The sequence below is a fragment of the Caretta caretta genome, chromosome 15 (genome assembly GCF_965140235.1).
Source record: "Caretta caretta isolate rCarCar2 chromosome 15, rCarCar1.hap1, whole genome shotgun sequence".
Classification (NCBI taxonomy): domain Eukaryota; kingdom Metazoa; phylum Chordata; order Testudines; family Cheloniidae; genus Caretta; species Caretta caretta.
This window is the reverse complement of record NC_134220.1, coordinates 30,425,569-30,440,499: the sequence shown is the minus strand read 5'-3', so window position 1 is coordinate 30,440,499 and position 14,931 is coordinate 30,425,569. Positions and strand designations below refer to the sequence as shown.

Below are 14,931 nucleotides of genomic sequence, written 5' to 3'. Positions count from 1 at the left end.
GATTTAGGTTGGATATTAGGAAAAACTTTTTCACTAGGAGGGTGGTGAAACACTGGAATGCGTTACCTAGGGAGGTGGTGGAATCTCCTTCCTTAAAAGTTTTTAAGGTCAGGCTTGACAAGGCCCTGGCTGGGATGATTTAATTGGGGATCGGTCCTGCTTTGAGCAGGGGGTTGGACTAGATGACCTCCTGAGGTCCCTTCCAACCCTGATATTCTATGATTCTATGGAGGGGTGGAGGGGGGATGGAGAAGGGGAAGATGGAGGGGGGATGAGGAAGGGGAAGGGAGGATGAAAGAGGAGGGGGGGAGGAAAGGAAAGGGGAAGGGAGGATGAAGGAGGAGGAAGGAAGATGGAGGGGGATAGGAAGGGGGGATGAGGGAGGGGGAAGGGAGGGAGATGGAAGGGGGAGGGGAGGAAGGGGAAGATGGAGGGGGAAGGGACGAAGGGGAAGGAAGGAAGATGGAGGGGAGGAAGGAAGGGGGATGAGGAAGAGGGATGAGGAGGAAGGAAGGAAGATGGAGGGAGGATGAGGAAGGGGAAGAGGGAAGGAAGTGAGGGGGATGAGGAAGGGGAAGAGGGAAGGAAGATGGAGGGAGGGAGGGAGGAAGGAAGGAAGGAAGATGGAGGGGGAGGGAAGCCCAGGAGGGGGAGCCAGGGCAGAGCGGACCAGGCAGGACAGCGCCCCGCCCCGCCCCGCCCCGCTTCCCCGCGCCCGGCCGGAGGCGGCGAGCGCCGGGAGGATGCTGCGGCGGGCGCGGCCGGGCTGGGGGCTCGCCCTGCTGCTGGCGCTGGCGGGGCCGGGCTGGGCGGCGGGGCCCGCGGAGCGGAGCCGGCCCTACGCCGTGCTGCGGAGACAGAACCTGGGTAAGGAGGGGCCGGGCCGGGCCGGGCCGCTCTCCCCTGGGCCCCGCTCTCCCGCCCCCGGGCCGGGCGTGTCTCGCGCCTCTCCCCCCGGACTCCTGGGTCCCGTTCTCTGCCGGGCTGCGTGAGTCCCCAGTAGCCTGGGGCGGCCCGGCCTGGCGCGGGGGGCTGGTCCCAGTGGATGGGGTTGAGGCGCGCCGCTGTTTGCCCCAGCGCCCTTTGCAGTCGCCCGCCCCCGTGATCCCCCCTCCGAGCTGCCCGCTGTGCGGGGCTAGGATCTGAGGGGCCGGGGCCGGGCACCCCGCGGACTGCTCGCCCAGCCTTGGGGCCGCCCCTGGCCCACGCCAGTCTGCCCCCCTCGGAGCCCTGGGCTCCCCGGCCGGCCTTTTCGGGGCCGGGGACGCTCTGCCCCCGGCACAACAGGGTGTTTCCACACTTTGGGGGATTCAGTGGCCTTTTTGGTTTTTTCCCTTTCAGAAAATAGATTTATGGTTTGTTTCGTGTGTGTTTGATTAGCCATCTAAAATAAAGTCAAACTCCAGACCAAACATTTTGCTTTGGACTAAATTATTCCCCCCCCCCCTTGAGTTTTCTTTAGCAGAGAACATTTAACTGGGTAGGGCTGAGCCCTAATTGGAATGAAAACAAATTTGACAGTCTCAAAATACTCCACAAAATATAATTTCTGTTCTCCACACAGCTGTAGCACGGACCCATTTTTCACAGTGAGGAAGGAAGGAGAGGACAGCCCTGACATGCTGGCGGGTTTTCTTCTCCCCTCTCCCCTACTGTGAGATTGTTGTCTGCTATTCCCTCTTCCCTGGTGGCTACGAGCAGCACGTGGGTTATTATTGTGTATATCCAGCACAGTAAATGCACACAGAGCCAGCTAGCCTAGACAGCCAAACGTGCTGCTGCTGATTTGATTGTTAAATCTCTTGAAATGATGTGAGCCTCAATGGAAGACATCAGAAGGCCTTGCAGAGCGAAGGCCCTTACGTATGTACACACTAGGTACAGCACAGGCTGCTGCAGGGCAAGCTCCCCTCACCCTGTGTTGCAATGTGCCCCCAATTCTGGAGAGACCGACTCCAGAGGGTGTCTTCTATGGCCTACTTCTTGACGTCTCTGAGATGACGGAAGTCAGGTGACTCGTGATGCTGATGGCCGGTTCTGTGACGTGGGCAGCAGTGGTTGCTCAAGTTGTACTGAGAAGAGTCGCATTGAGGATCCAGATATGTATTTCATAAATACGTACGATCGGCGAGGGACAACTTCCCCTTGCTGACTCTATTCAGACACACAACCAGAGCTGCCTCAACTCAAAACCTGCAGACTCATCAGTCTGTGCCCTGGGGAAATACAGTCTAATGTTCTTGAAGCTGGAGGATGTAAATTATTCCTGACTGACTGATTCCTTCAAGTTCAAAGTTCTAATATTTACAAACTATGGAGGGAGTTTCTTTGTAGGTTTGTGAGTTGTGAGCAAGAGAAACATCACATTTTGACATTCTTGGAACAAAATGTTTTGAGTTTCCTTTTGAAATAACATTTTGTTTTGCATTGCTTTAATTTTGTATTGGATTTTATTTTATAACACTTAAAAGTCAAAAGCAAAATGAAATGTTTCAGTTGACCTGACTGTTGTTTTTTATTTTTATTTTCTTTTTCTGGAGAATTTTGAAATTTTCAGGTTTTGTTCCTAATTGGAATGAAAACAAATTTCAAAATCTGCAAAGCCTCCATGAAATGGAATTTCCATTCTCCACACAGCTCTGCTTATCTCCAAGCTGGTGTGGGTAGCAATTGCAAACTGAGGAGCAAGTTGGATAAGTGAACCTGAGTCAGCTCTATGACAAGGCTGGTAAGGTTAGGAGGGGTCTGATATATCCAAGGCTACCCCAGCCTCGGTCTTTTGGAAAAAAGAATGCACCTCCTCAGAGGGGAGTATGTATCCTGCTGAGAGGTAGGTGGTGCACGTATGCACCACAGATCTTCTCCCTCTAGTGGCTGCAGGCCCACTGTGGTTGTGATCCTAAGAACCCCTTAGTGCCAGAAAGCAAGGGGGTTACAAGAATATCCTGATTCTAGTATGTACACTCCAGTTCACCAAAGACTGTCCGTGAGATCTTAAATGAAAACCAGGGTCACGTTAGTTGTTAATGTCATTATTAGTTTCATGTAGAGGTATTATGCCAGGAGTTATGTATGTATACTGAAAATGTGTTTAAAAGCCTGCATCAAGGCAAAGTTGACAAATAGGTTTTCTGTTTGACCTGATGGCTTCACATCTACATACAAAATCAACAGGGAAGAAGCAGGACAAAGGAAAAACAAGCAATGGGTTTTTTTTACCATCTCTGAGTACAGACAAAGAACTTTTGGGATATAAGTAGAAGACAAAAAGACACTCCTTTATCCTACATCTTGAAAGTAAATGGTCAGCGTGTTTACATTCATGAAAACAGGTTTCAGAGTAGCAGCCGTGTTAGTCTGTATTCGCAAAAAGAAAAGGAGTACTTGTGGCACCTTAGAGACTAACCAATTTATTTGAGCATAAGCTTTCGTGAGCGACAGCTCACTTCATCAGATGTATTCAGTGGAAAATACAGTGGGGAGATTTATATACATAGAGAACATGAAACAATGGGTGTTACCATACACTCTGTAACAAGAGTGATCACTTAAGCTATTACCAGCTTACTGGTAATTACTTGAGCTATTACCAGCAGGGGGTGGGGGGGACCTTTTGTAGTGATAATCAAGATGGGCCATTTCCAGCGGTTGACAAGAACGTCTGAGGAACGGGGGGGGGGGGGGGGGGAAATAAACATGGGGAAATAGTTTTACTTTGTGTAATGACCCATCCACTCCCAGTCTTTATTCAAGCCTAAGTTAATTGTATCCAGTTTGCAAATAAATTCCAATTCAGCAGTCTCTCGGTGGAGTCTATTTTTGAAGTTTTTTTGTTGAAGAGTTGCAACTTTTAGGTCTGTAATCAAGTGACCAAAGAGATTGAAGTATTCTCCGACTGGTTTTTGAATGTTATAATTCTTGATGTCTGAATTGTGTCCATTTATTCTTTTACATAGAGACTGTCCAGTTTGACCAGTGTACATGGCAGAGGGGCATTGCTGGCACATGATGGCATATATCACACTGTAGATGTGCAGGTGAACAAGCCTCTGATAGTGTGGCTGATGTGATTAGGCCCTATGATGGTGTCCCCTGAATAGATATGTGGATGCAGTTGGCAACGGGCTTTGTTGCAAGGATAGGTTCCTGGGTTAGTGGTTGTGGTGTGTGGTTGCTGGTGAATGTTTGCTTCAGGTTGGGTGGCTGTTCGTAAGCAAGGACTGGCCTGTCTCCCAAGATCTGTGAAAGTGATGGGTCGTCCCTCAGGATAGGTTGTAGATCCTTGATGATGCATTGGAGAGGTTTTAGTTGGGGGCTGAAGGTGACGGCTAGTGGCGTTCTGTTATTTTCTTTGTTGGGCCTGTCCTGTAGTAGGTGACTTCTGGGTACTCTTCTGGCTCTGTCAATCTGTTTCTTCACTTCAGCAGGTGGGTATTGTAGTTGTAAGAATGCTTGATAGAGATCTTGTAGGTGTTTGTCTCTGTCTGAAGGGTTGGAGCAAATGCGGTTGTATCGTAGAGCTTGGATGTAGACAGTGGATCGTGTGGTGTGGTCTGGATGAAAGCTGGAGACATGTAGGTAGGAATAGCGGTCAGTAGGTTTCTGGTATAGGGTGGTGTTTATGTGACCATCGCTTATTAGCACTGTAGTGTCCAGGAGGTGGATCTCTTGTGTGGACTGGTCCAGGCTGAGGTTGATGGTGGGATGGAAATTGTTGAAATCATGGTGGAATTCCTCAAGCTGTAATTCTTCAACAAAAAAACTTCAAAAACAGACTCCAACGAGAGACTGCTAAATTGGAATTAATTTGCAAACTAGATACAATTAACTTAGGCTTGAATAAAGACTGGGAGCGGTTGGGTCATTACACAAAGTAAAACTATTTCTCCATGTTTATTTTCCCTCCCACACACACACACACTGTTCCTCAGACGTTCTTGTCAACTGCTGGAAATGGCCCACCTTGATTATCACTACAAAAGGTTCGCGCCCCCCCCCCCCCCCCCCCCCGCGCCCGCTCTCCTGCTGGTAATAGCTCACCTTAAGTGATCACTCTCGTTACGGTGTGTATGGTAATATCCATTGTTTCATGTTCTCTATGTATATAAATCTCCCCACTGTATTTTCCACTGAATGCATCCAATGAAGTGAGCTGTAGCTCACGAAAGCTTATGCTCAAATAAATGTTAGTCTCTAAGGTGCCACAAGTACTCCTTTTCTTTTTAGTCATGAAAATAGGAACTCTGCCTACCTTGGTGGAAGATGTTGAAATGACTTTGGGTTAGATCTTCTTTAGCTGGTAGGTTAGCCTGTTAAGTTTAGTCTCTAAAAAGAGTGTAATGATTTTGTTTTCTATGTAACCCTTTTGTTTCCATTATTCTTACTCATTATCTGTTGAACCTTTGGTAAACTTACATTTCTAGTGAAATTGAGGGTATCTCAGTGCTGGGATATTAAGTTATGATCTGATTGTGAGGTGAATCAGTCAGACTGGTGTGTACTCTGTTCCCGTGGAGACAGCAGACCTGGTATTTCAGTGAGTGTTCAGTGGAGAAGGGTTTGGACTACAGGGGAATGCTTCAAAGGGGTTTAGGGACCTACTATTGTAAGGCAAAATAAGGGCTGGCATTGCCCAGAGAAGATTTTGTTCAGGTGGCTAACAGGTTGGTGGTGTCAGAGAGCTGACACCCAGTTAAGCACAAACAAGTCCCCCTCTCACAGGAGACAGGCAGGCAACAGGGAGACTTGCAGTCCTGGGTACCCCAAACACCATCACAGGGTTAGTAACTGAAATTCTTCTTCAGCTCAAGTAGATCTATGGGTTGGATTAGGGGTTTTCTGAGCCAAGGTTTCTGGGTTCTCTCCCTCATGCACACTTGTGTCCATATAGCCAAGGCCCCTCGTATTCCACAGCTGTAAAATTCATCCCTTGTTGCAGAATTGGGCTCCAGAATCTTTGATTTCATTTGAAAACCAGTTTCTAGCCCTCATGGTTGTTGCAAAAATGACCTCAGAATGGTAAGATGAGACAGTGCTGTCTTCCTGAGTTTGAAGATGGCCTGAAACTATAACCTTGAGAGCTGTGAGCTGCCCCATTCATCTAATTAGGTGTGGACTCTGGAACCTAAAGATATGTGGCATTTTGAAAACTGAAAATGTGGCGATAGTATAAGACGACATTTAAATATAAAAATTGCTCACAGCTGTTGTACTGATGGAGTTTTTTATTGAATGCAACTCGAGTGGGGAAAAAAAAATCCATTTTAAAAATGTATTGAAATTGCCACAGCATTGAGGTCCAGTTTGCTGCAGACAGTGTGGGTTCTCGAGTAGCTGGTGACTGTCTGTATACATATAGCCACGGATGCATTAGTCTAACAAGCTATGTTTTACAGCTGCCCAGCTTCCATGTTTGGCAGATCTGGTAGTCCCTGGTGGCCCGGATCTGGAAATACAGTAGTTTTCACCCTCCTTGGGATGGTAGCAATGGCATCAAGGATCACTGGAACTGGAAACTGATCTCCCCAAGTTTGGGATCCCTCTGGGCAGGGCCTGTTCATCCACACCAGTGGGTATCCAGCATAAGCATCCCATCTTGTTGCTAGTTTAAACAGCAGTTAGGTGTGAGTAGAAAGTCTCATCTAGTTATCTGATTAAAATCAGAAGTGAACAAGGGAACAAAACTATTGTGGAATACAAAGGATGCTAGCCCAGCCACTCAAGTTTTGTTCTGTTCTTATCTCTCTCTGGCTGTTGCGTACATTAGATGAAAGGTTTCTGAAAGCAGAAGCCTTTGTGTTGATGTGCCAGTGAAGTAATTTTAAAGTTTCGTTTCAAATGTTATCTCTAGGAAAGGTTTCAGAGTAACAGCCGTGTTAGTCTGTATTCGCAAAAAGAAAAGGAGGACTTGTGGCAGAGACTTAGAGACTAACCAATTTATTTGAGCATAAGCTTTCGTGAGCTACAGCTCACTTCATCGGATGCATACTTAATAAGGAGATGTTCTTCATGTGACAAATTGTCTAACAGCAACAATCAAATAGACTGTGAAAAAAGTGAGCATCTGAAAATGAGAGCAGCAAGTTGGGAGGAAAGATAATATGCTAGCAGTGAGCAGGGTAAAATACAAGTTGGCTGTAAATTTTTCAACTACTGCTGTTGGAGCCTGCAGGAGAACTAAGTGTATGTTATGTGAAGCTTTATGGGCACATGGGAGGGAGGGAGGGGATGGATAGTATTTCTAAATTGGGATGACCATATGGTATTATCCAATAATAAAATGCACCCCCTATTATATGGATTAAAAACTGGATAACTTCAGTTCTCCAGAAGTAATCCTATATGGGGAACCATCATTCCAGTGGTGATGTTTCTAGAGGGGTCTAGTAAGGATCAGTTCTTGGCCCAGTGCTATTCAATATCTCTTTCAGCAATGTAGAGGAAAACACAAATGGGTAAAGTTGGCAGATGACACAAATTGGTAGAGTGGTAAAAAAAAAATTGTAAGGGCAAGTCTGGTCTACAGAGCCATCTGGATTGCATGGGAAACTAGGCTCCCTTGGAACAAAAAGAGGCGCTATGAGTATCGACTGGAGAGAACATTTCTGGTAGTAAAGGCCTCTTCATTCTAGCAGATAAGGGCACAAGATCCCATGGCTGGAAGCTGAAGCTATACAAATTCAGGCTAGACACACGGTGCAGATTATTTAGTGCGTGTAATTAGCCATTGGAACAGTTTACCTAGGGGTATTGGGTGCATTTTATCACTTGAAGTCTTTAAATCAAGACTAGCCCTTTCTAAACGGTAGGCTGTAGATCAGCCATGAGTGATTGGGCTTGACGCAGGAATCGCTGTGTAAAAATCTCCAGCTTGTTATGCAGGAGGTCAGACTAGATCATAATGGTCCCTTCTGGTGATAAATGCTATGAATTAATAAGTACTAAAATCCTGCCTGTGGCCACCCACTCTCAGTAACCACACATTGTTATTCCAGATGAACTCAAACAAGCAGCCGTTTATTTTGCTTGATAATGCTATCAAAATATACAAGCAAGTGTTCCAGGGCAAGTGGGTGGTGGGGCACGTTCAGAGTGCTGAATGGCCCATGCGTGTGCACCAGGCATACGTTTCACAAACACTGGGTGAGGGCAAATGTTCACATGCAGCTGCAGCTTTAAAAGGGTGAAAGTCTGGCCAGAAATGCAAAGGCAAATTAGGGGCGTGGTCCAACTCCCATTATAGACCAGGGAAAAACGGACTTAACTGGGAATGGGGTGATATCTAGGGACTCCTGACAAATTCACAGCAGAACCTTTGATGTCACCAGTTTGGGACATGCTGCACTAAATGGGAAGATAGACATACATGCATGTGACCTTTTTCCTCTTATACTTGCCCCTATTCCACACATGCCATTTCTTCCCTCTTGCAGTGCTCATGGGGAGCATCTTCAGTATCCTGTTGATCACCATGATCCTGATGGCAGTGTGTGTCTACAAGCCCATTCGACGACGGTAGCAGAGCAGGAAGAATCGAAATGGATTGGTCACCTTGCTTGTGGAAATTTTGCGAACAAATCCCTGGTGCTCAAAAATGACCAATGCTATGCAGCGACCATAAATCCAGCCTGATTTGTTGTCTGATTTCTGGCTTGTAAACCACTACGGCTGCTTAGTAAAGAGACTGAGAAGTATTTTTTTTTCTCTAACATGTAATGTAACCAGTTGTTTCGCTTGCAGAAGCATGCCTACAACTGCTTGGCTGCTCTCACCGACACCATAGTTATCTGAATCATAGAATCTGAAAATCTCCTCCCAGATCTCTAGCAATTTGTAGCTCAACAGGCTTGTAAACCACTACGGCTGCTTAGTAAAGAGACTGAGAAGTATTTTTTTTTCTCTAACATGTAATGTAACCAGTTGTTTCGCTTGCAGAAGCATGCCTACAACTGCTTGGCTGCTCTCACCGACACCATAGTTATCTGAATCATAGAATCTGAAAATCTCCTCCCAGATCTCTAGCAATTTGTAGCTCAACAGAGGTCTGTGTCTTCAAACATGGGTGCCTAAAGTTAGACACAAATAAATGTGGTCTCAGTCTGGCAAATCTTATGTCGGTGACTGATTCTAAGCATTCATGTTTGAAAATATTAGCTGTGAACTTCAGTTAGTATTTGGCCTAACTCTGATAAGAAAGGCTAGGAATATGTGAAGTATTTTACTTTGGTATTGCCCATAGGAAGACTTTCTCACTTAGACTTGCTGTATTTCTGAATTCTGCTCTCAGTTCCTGGGTGGGACTATGATCTGAGTAACCCTCATGATACTCCTTAAACACAGCCTCTAAGTGATTCTAACATGAAAACAATGTACTTTAGATAATGTGGTTCACATGCCATTTTTGGCAGCAAGGCTGATTACAATTTCTGCTGTTTCAAATGTCAAAGTTTTCTAGATCTAGTCTGTCAAATACCCACTGGACTACAGTGTGGTGGTATCAGAGTTAAATGGAAAACTTTTTGATTTCTGTTCTAAAAATCATCATTTTGCAAGCAGGCAAATGCAGTGGATTCTGATGTATTGATTGGTTTTGCTGTCTTAAGGAATGCAACTCTCCACTCAAGCATGAAGTCTTTTACCAGGTTTCTAGAGTGAATCTTATAAAAGTCAGTCAAAAGGCGAGGGCTTAAACATGCTCTAGTCACGAACTTGGCTTTGTAGGGCTGGCCTACGCACACATTTGAACTGAAATAAAAGTGTGAATTAAAACTGATTTCATTATTTTGGGGGCATGTTGGTTTGTTACTAACTTTAGCTGCTTTTATTCAGAAAGAAGTGTTGACACTCAAACTTGTACCAAAATAGCCATGTTGGTTTTAGGAATCCAGTCCAAGTCATGTCCTTAGCTGTATAATAGGCTTGGGTTCAGTAGATGAAATGACTAACCGTGTAAACTTCAGCCCCTTACATATTTCCAAGAAAGTCAGTCATGGTTGAGAGCCTGCTTTAATGAGATTGAGGGACTGTTGCTTTCAAAACTTGTGGAAGTGTGTGTTTAAGTTATGTGCAGCTCTCAGTTACGTGCATTTTATGTGATGTATTTACACTGGCAAATCCCACTTGCGTATAAATGCTGCTGTTTAATTTTGCACTGATATAAGTGTTGTTTGGATTTTTCTTGTTTGATATTTAACAAAGGACTGCTTTGGTGGTGGTGGTGGTCATTTATTTTAGAATATTTTAATTTCACGTGAGGAACAACTCCCTGCATCTCTTCTGTTGTCTTCAACCTTCTGTTGTGGCTTTATGTAACATCTGCTGGTTCCATTTTATTTAAAGGGATGATGTGATTGCTGGTGAAAGTAGTGATGACTCTTTGCGGCTTGTCTGTATTGTAATAAGATGATGTCCTGGTGTTTGTAACCTGCAATTCCCAGCCTTTAAGTAAAATATGAGCTAAAGTGAGAGTAAACTGGTGATAAGTTTTAGTTCTTGCTGCTCCTTTTTCTGTTTTGTAAATTGTATCAGCCGAGTCATCTGTCTGCTCTCTGTCTGTCTTCATTTCATCTAAGATGACACTTTCATCTTCATTAGGGTGGTAGGGAGGGAAAGTCCAGCTGCATTCAAGGTTATAGGCTTGTAGCTACAGCTCTATCTGCTTGCTTGGAGTGATATTCTTGTTTACATTCCCCACACCCAGCTACCTCCCTTGTTGTACAAATAAAAAGCTAACCCAACAAGTCTGTTGTTTGTGTACAGATATTCTGCACACGTTACAAACTCTGCCACAGCTCTGTGGAAGGACTTGGCAAGCAGCCCTGCAGCCATTACTGACAGTCACCCTACAGGCAGGGAGAACCCCAGGGTGAGTGAGGATTATCAAACAGGACCTTATGGGCTCATCTACGTAGGGACACTCAAGAAGGTGAAGACTAAATTACTAACAATATGAGGTTAATGTGCAGAAGTTGAAATGTAGAAAACCCCTGTATGGATATTTAGAAGTAAAGTGGCTTTAATTGGCTGTAGCTTAAGCCACAGTGAACTAAGCCCATGTCGTTTCTAAGCCACAATCAACTAAGACCACCGAGAGGTTTAATGCACTTTAACTTCACACTTTCAGTTAACTCACAGTCACTTTCCTGAGTGTCCCCATATAGATGAGCCCTAAGAGCTTTTTAGCTGCAGCAAGCTACAATGTGGCCAAAATTCTCAAAGATGTCCACTATTTTGGGGTGGCTTGTCGAGCGGGCTAAGACAGCCAGGGTGAGAGTTTCAGAGCTAAGCACCTACAACCCCTTGTGACTGCATTTGGAGTGCTCAACACTGGTGAAAGTCAGGGTCTCACTGCCTCCAGTGAGGCACCCTACATTAGAAAACTTGTGAATTCTTTCCCAGGAGAACATTCAGCTGCAGCACTGCATGACAGTCTGCCTCCCCTCGGAAGTGTTCAGACAACTGACACAAACTTTATCATCAGTATTAATGCAAATTTCAGATGAGCTTCTATCTGCTGACTTTCTTCCCATAGCACCCAGCTGATCTGACTTACTGAAAATGGAGTAATAGCACTGCTTAAAAACCCACCAGCTGAGCAGCCACTATCTTCCCTCACAACCCAGTTCTAGCTGTGATGCAACTCTTTCCTCCAGTGGCAATCCACGTTAAGGAAACTAGCGGCCACTGGAACTCCGTGTGTTTTTATAAAACAAATGGTTGTTGATGGCAAAATTGTAGGAGCAATTACTTTAAAACATTGTCTATGGTTTTAATCCTGCACTATCTTAACTTAGGACCAGGTCCTCAAGGAATCAATTCTGAAGCACTTAGAGGAGAGGAAAGTGATCAGGAACAGTCAGCATGGATTCACCAAGGGCAAGTCATGCCTGACTAATCTAATTGCCTTATATGACAAGATAACTGGTTCTGTGGATGAAAGGAAAGCAGTGGATGTATTGTTTCTTGACTTTAGCAAAGCTTTTGACACGGTCTCCCACAGTATTCTTGTCAGCAAGTTAAAGAAGTATGGGCTGGATGAATGGACTATAAGGTGGATAGAAAGCTGGCTAGATTGTCGGGCTCAACGGGTAGTGAGCAATGGCTCCATGTCTATTTGGCAGCTGGTATCAAGTGGAGTGCCCTAAGGGTTGGTCCTCGGGCCAGTTTTGTTCAATATCTTCATAAATGATCTGGAGGATGGTGTGGATTGCACCCTCAGCAAGTTTATAAATGACACTAAACTGGGAGGAGAGGTAGATACGCTGGAGGGTAGGGATAGGATACAGAGGGCCCTAAACAAATTAGTGGATTGGGCCAAAAGAAATCTGATGACGTTCAACAAGGACAAGTACAGAGTCCTGCACTTAGGATGGAAGAATCCCATGCACCGCTACAGACTAGGGACCGAATGGCTCAGCAGCAGTTCTGCAGAAAAGGACCTAGGGGTTACAGTGGATGAGAAGCTGGATATGAGTCAACAGTGTGCCCTTGTTGCCAAGAAGGCCAATGGCATTTTGGGATGTATAAGTAGGGGCATTGCCAGCAGATCGAGGGACGTGATCGTTCCCCTCTATTCGACATTGGTGAGGCCTCATCTGGAGTACTGTGTCCAGTTTTGGGCCACACACTGCAAGAAGGATGTGGAAAAATTGGAAGGAGTCCAGCAGAGGGCAACAAAATTGATTAGGGGACTGGAACACATGACTTATGAGGAGAGGCTGAGGGAACTGGGATTGTTTAGTCTGCAGAAGAGAAGAATGAGGGGGGATTTGATAGCTGCTTTCAACTACCTGAAAGGGGGTTCCAAAGAGGATGGATCTAGACTATTCTCAGTGGTAGCAGATGACAGAATGAGGAGTAATGGTCTCAAGTTGCAGTGGGGGAGGTTTAGGTTGGATATTAGGAAAAACTTTTTCACTAGGAGGGTGGTGAAACACTGGAATGCGTTACCTAGGGAGGTGGTGGAATCTCCTTCCTTAAAAGCTTTTAAGGTCAGGCTTGACAAAGCCCTGGCTGGGATGATTTAGTTGGGGATTGGTCCTGCTTTGAGCAGGGGGTTGGACTAGCTGACCTCCTGAGGTCCCTTCCAACCCTGATATTCTATGATTATTTAACACTGTGGTCACTGAATGCAGACTGACATTGTAGGGAACATTTCACTTGCTCCATATGAATGTTTCTCCAGGACAAAGCATGCTAACTGACCAGTAGCATTCTAGGACAGAATAAAGAAATACTGTATCCACTTTTGAAGTTCAGGGAGCATTTAGAGAGAGACTAATGATATAATTTGAATATAGCAAAGGAGTAAGTGTGACTTTTACAAAAACTGCTCTCAGGTTGGAAATAGGCACACGTACATCTTATACACATAGCATGTCCAGCATCAGAATACCTAGCCTCACATTACTTTAGTACTGAGTTTGTGGGGAGACTGAAATCTAGTGAATGACCCACATTGCTCCTTGCTTCCTATCTGTCCCTTAAGGCCTCTAATTTATTTGCTTTATTTGAAATTTAGTGGTACAACTGAGTTGATTAGCAAGGGGGCTTTACTTCTTCCTTGTCTTTATGTATTGCAGATGCAAGTTTTAAGTTAATATCACTAGCTACTAACCACACCTGCAACATGTTCTTCTGTTTGTACATTACAGCTGTTTTTGCACTATGAATTTAGAGAATGCTGAGGCAGTCTGACTTCAGTGGAGGTGGAAAGGTCTTTAGGGCTGTTTATCCCTGTAGGCAAATTGAAGTGTTCCACTTTCAGAATTTACCACCACTTCTGCATTTTTCTTTTCCTCTAGCGCAACCTATGATACTTGCTGTACATGCTGCACTCAAAACTTACCCGTCTCCCTTGATGAGCTAGTCATTTCAGACTGTTCAGATGAAATATATTTAGGCCGAATAAATCAGTACCCTACTCCCAACTGCTACCAGAATAGATTGAGGAACTACAGCCCTGATTCAGCAAGGTACTTAAGCCCTTGAAGTAAATGTTACTAAATGCATGCTTAAATACATAAGACTGATTCAGGAGGGTCTGGGTAAGTGAATTACAATTGATCCTGCTAATAATTATTGTCCTGTTCACTATGCTTTCCTATTGCAGTCATCAAAAGATAGCTGTTCAGACTGAAATAAAACTGGGTTAGCTCCCGAACAGACTGAACTCTCCCTACATCTCAATACATTAATGCAGCAACTGCACCTCTTCCTGGTTAAATATGAATTGCTACTTTCAGGATATTTAAATGCAGTGGAAAAGTGTCCATAGTAAGCTGTGTTCAAAAGAAATTACAAATATACCTAAATGCTTGAAATGACAGCAGAACAGCACCAACAATCTGTCCTAAACGTTTAGTCTCATTTTCAGGGACAATTATAGGCCTACTGTGGATCACATGGAGATTCAATCACTGTCAAATTACAGCATGAATTTTAAGAGAGCAGAGTTAATCTGGATTTATAATCCATAAAAGATGGTTAGAGCTTTAATGATTCATAGCTTTTTAGAGAAGAGTATGTACTTTCTAAATAAGCTCTGTAGAAAGTGAGAACCCCACAAACTATAAAAAAATAATTTGCCCTTTTAAAAAAATGCCTCTGTAAACATCAACTATAATATGCACTACTTTACTGGTGTATTGCCTTCACACACAAGGATACTTGCAGATCTCAAACAAAAGGACTATATTTCTAAGGGTCTAAAATGCTTCTCATTTACTCTGAGAATATTTGTGCTGTACAAAGGGTTTCAAAACAGAAGATTCAAAGTTACCCAAAAATGTCTGCATGGATTATGTGTGTCAGTTTTTTACGGTAATTCTCTTAGACTAACACTGCATATTTGATAGCTTTGTATATGAAAATGTCTCATTTAAGCAAAAGGTACATCATCAAAAACATAGAAAAGCAAAAAAATCTTAAATA

The 14,931-nt window shown here is 44.4% G+C and overlaps 1 protein-coding gene across 1 annotated transcript; it reads left to right on the top strand.

Moving 5' to 3' along the window:
* The first annotated feature begins 712 nt into the window (after window positions 1–712).
* On the top strand, window positions 713–8,779 carry C15H12orf76 (chromosome 15 C12orf76 homolog). The gene is made up of 2 exons (XM_048821752.2): window positions 713–867; window positions 8,433–8,779. The coding sequence occupies exons 1-2, from the start codon at window positions 744–746 to the stop codon at window positions 8,516–8,518; spliced, it is 210 nt and encodes a 69-aa protein (XP_048677709.1). The 5' UTR covers window positions 713–743; the 3' UTR covers window positions 8,519–8,779.
* Window positions 8,780–14,931: the final 6,152 nt, after the last annotated feature.

Excerpts from the sequence above, each read along its gene's own strand:
- C15H12orf76 (XM_048821752.2), top strand. The coding sequence starts at position 744 with ATGCTGCGGCGGGCGCGGCCGGGCTGGGGGCTCGCCCTGCTGCTGGCG. Across the intron at positions 868-8,432 it reads GCTGCGGAGACAGAACCTGG|TGCTCATGGGGAGCATCTTC; the intron begins GTAAGGAGGGGC and ends TCCCTCTTGCAG.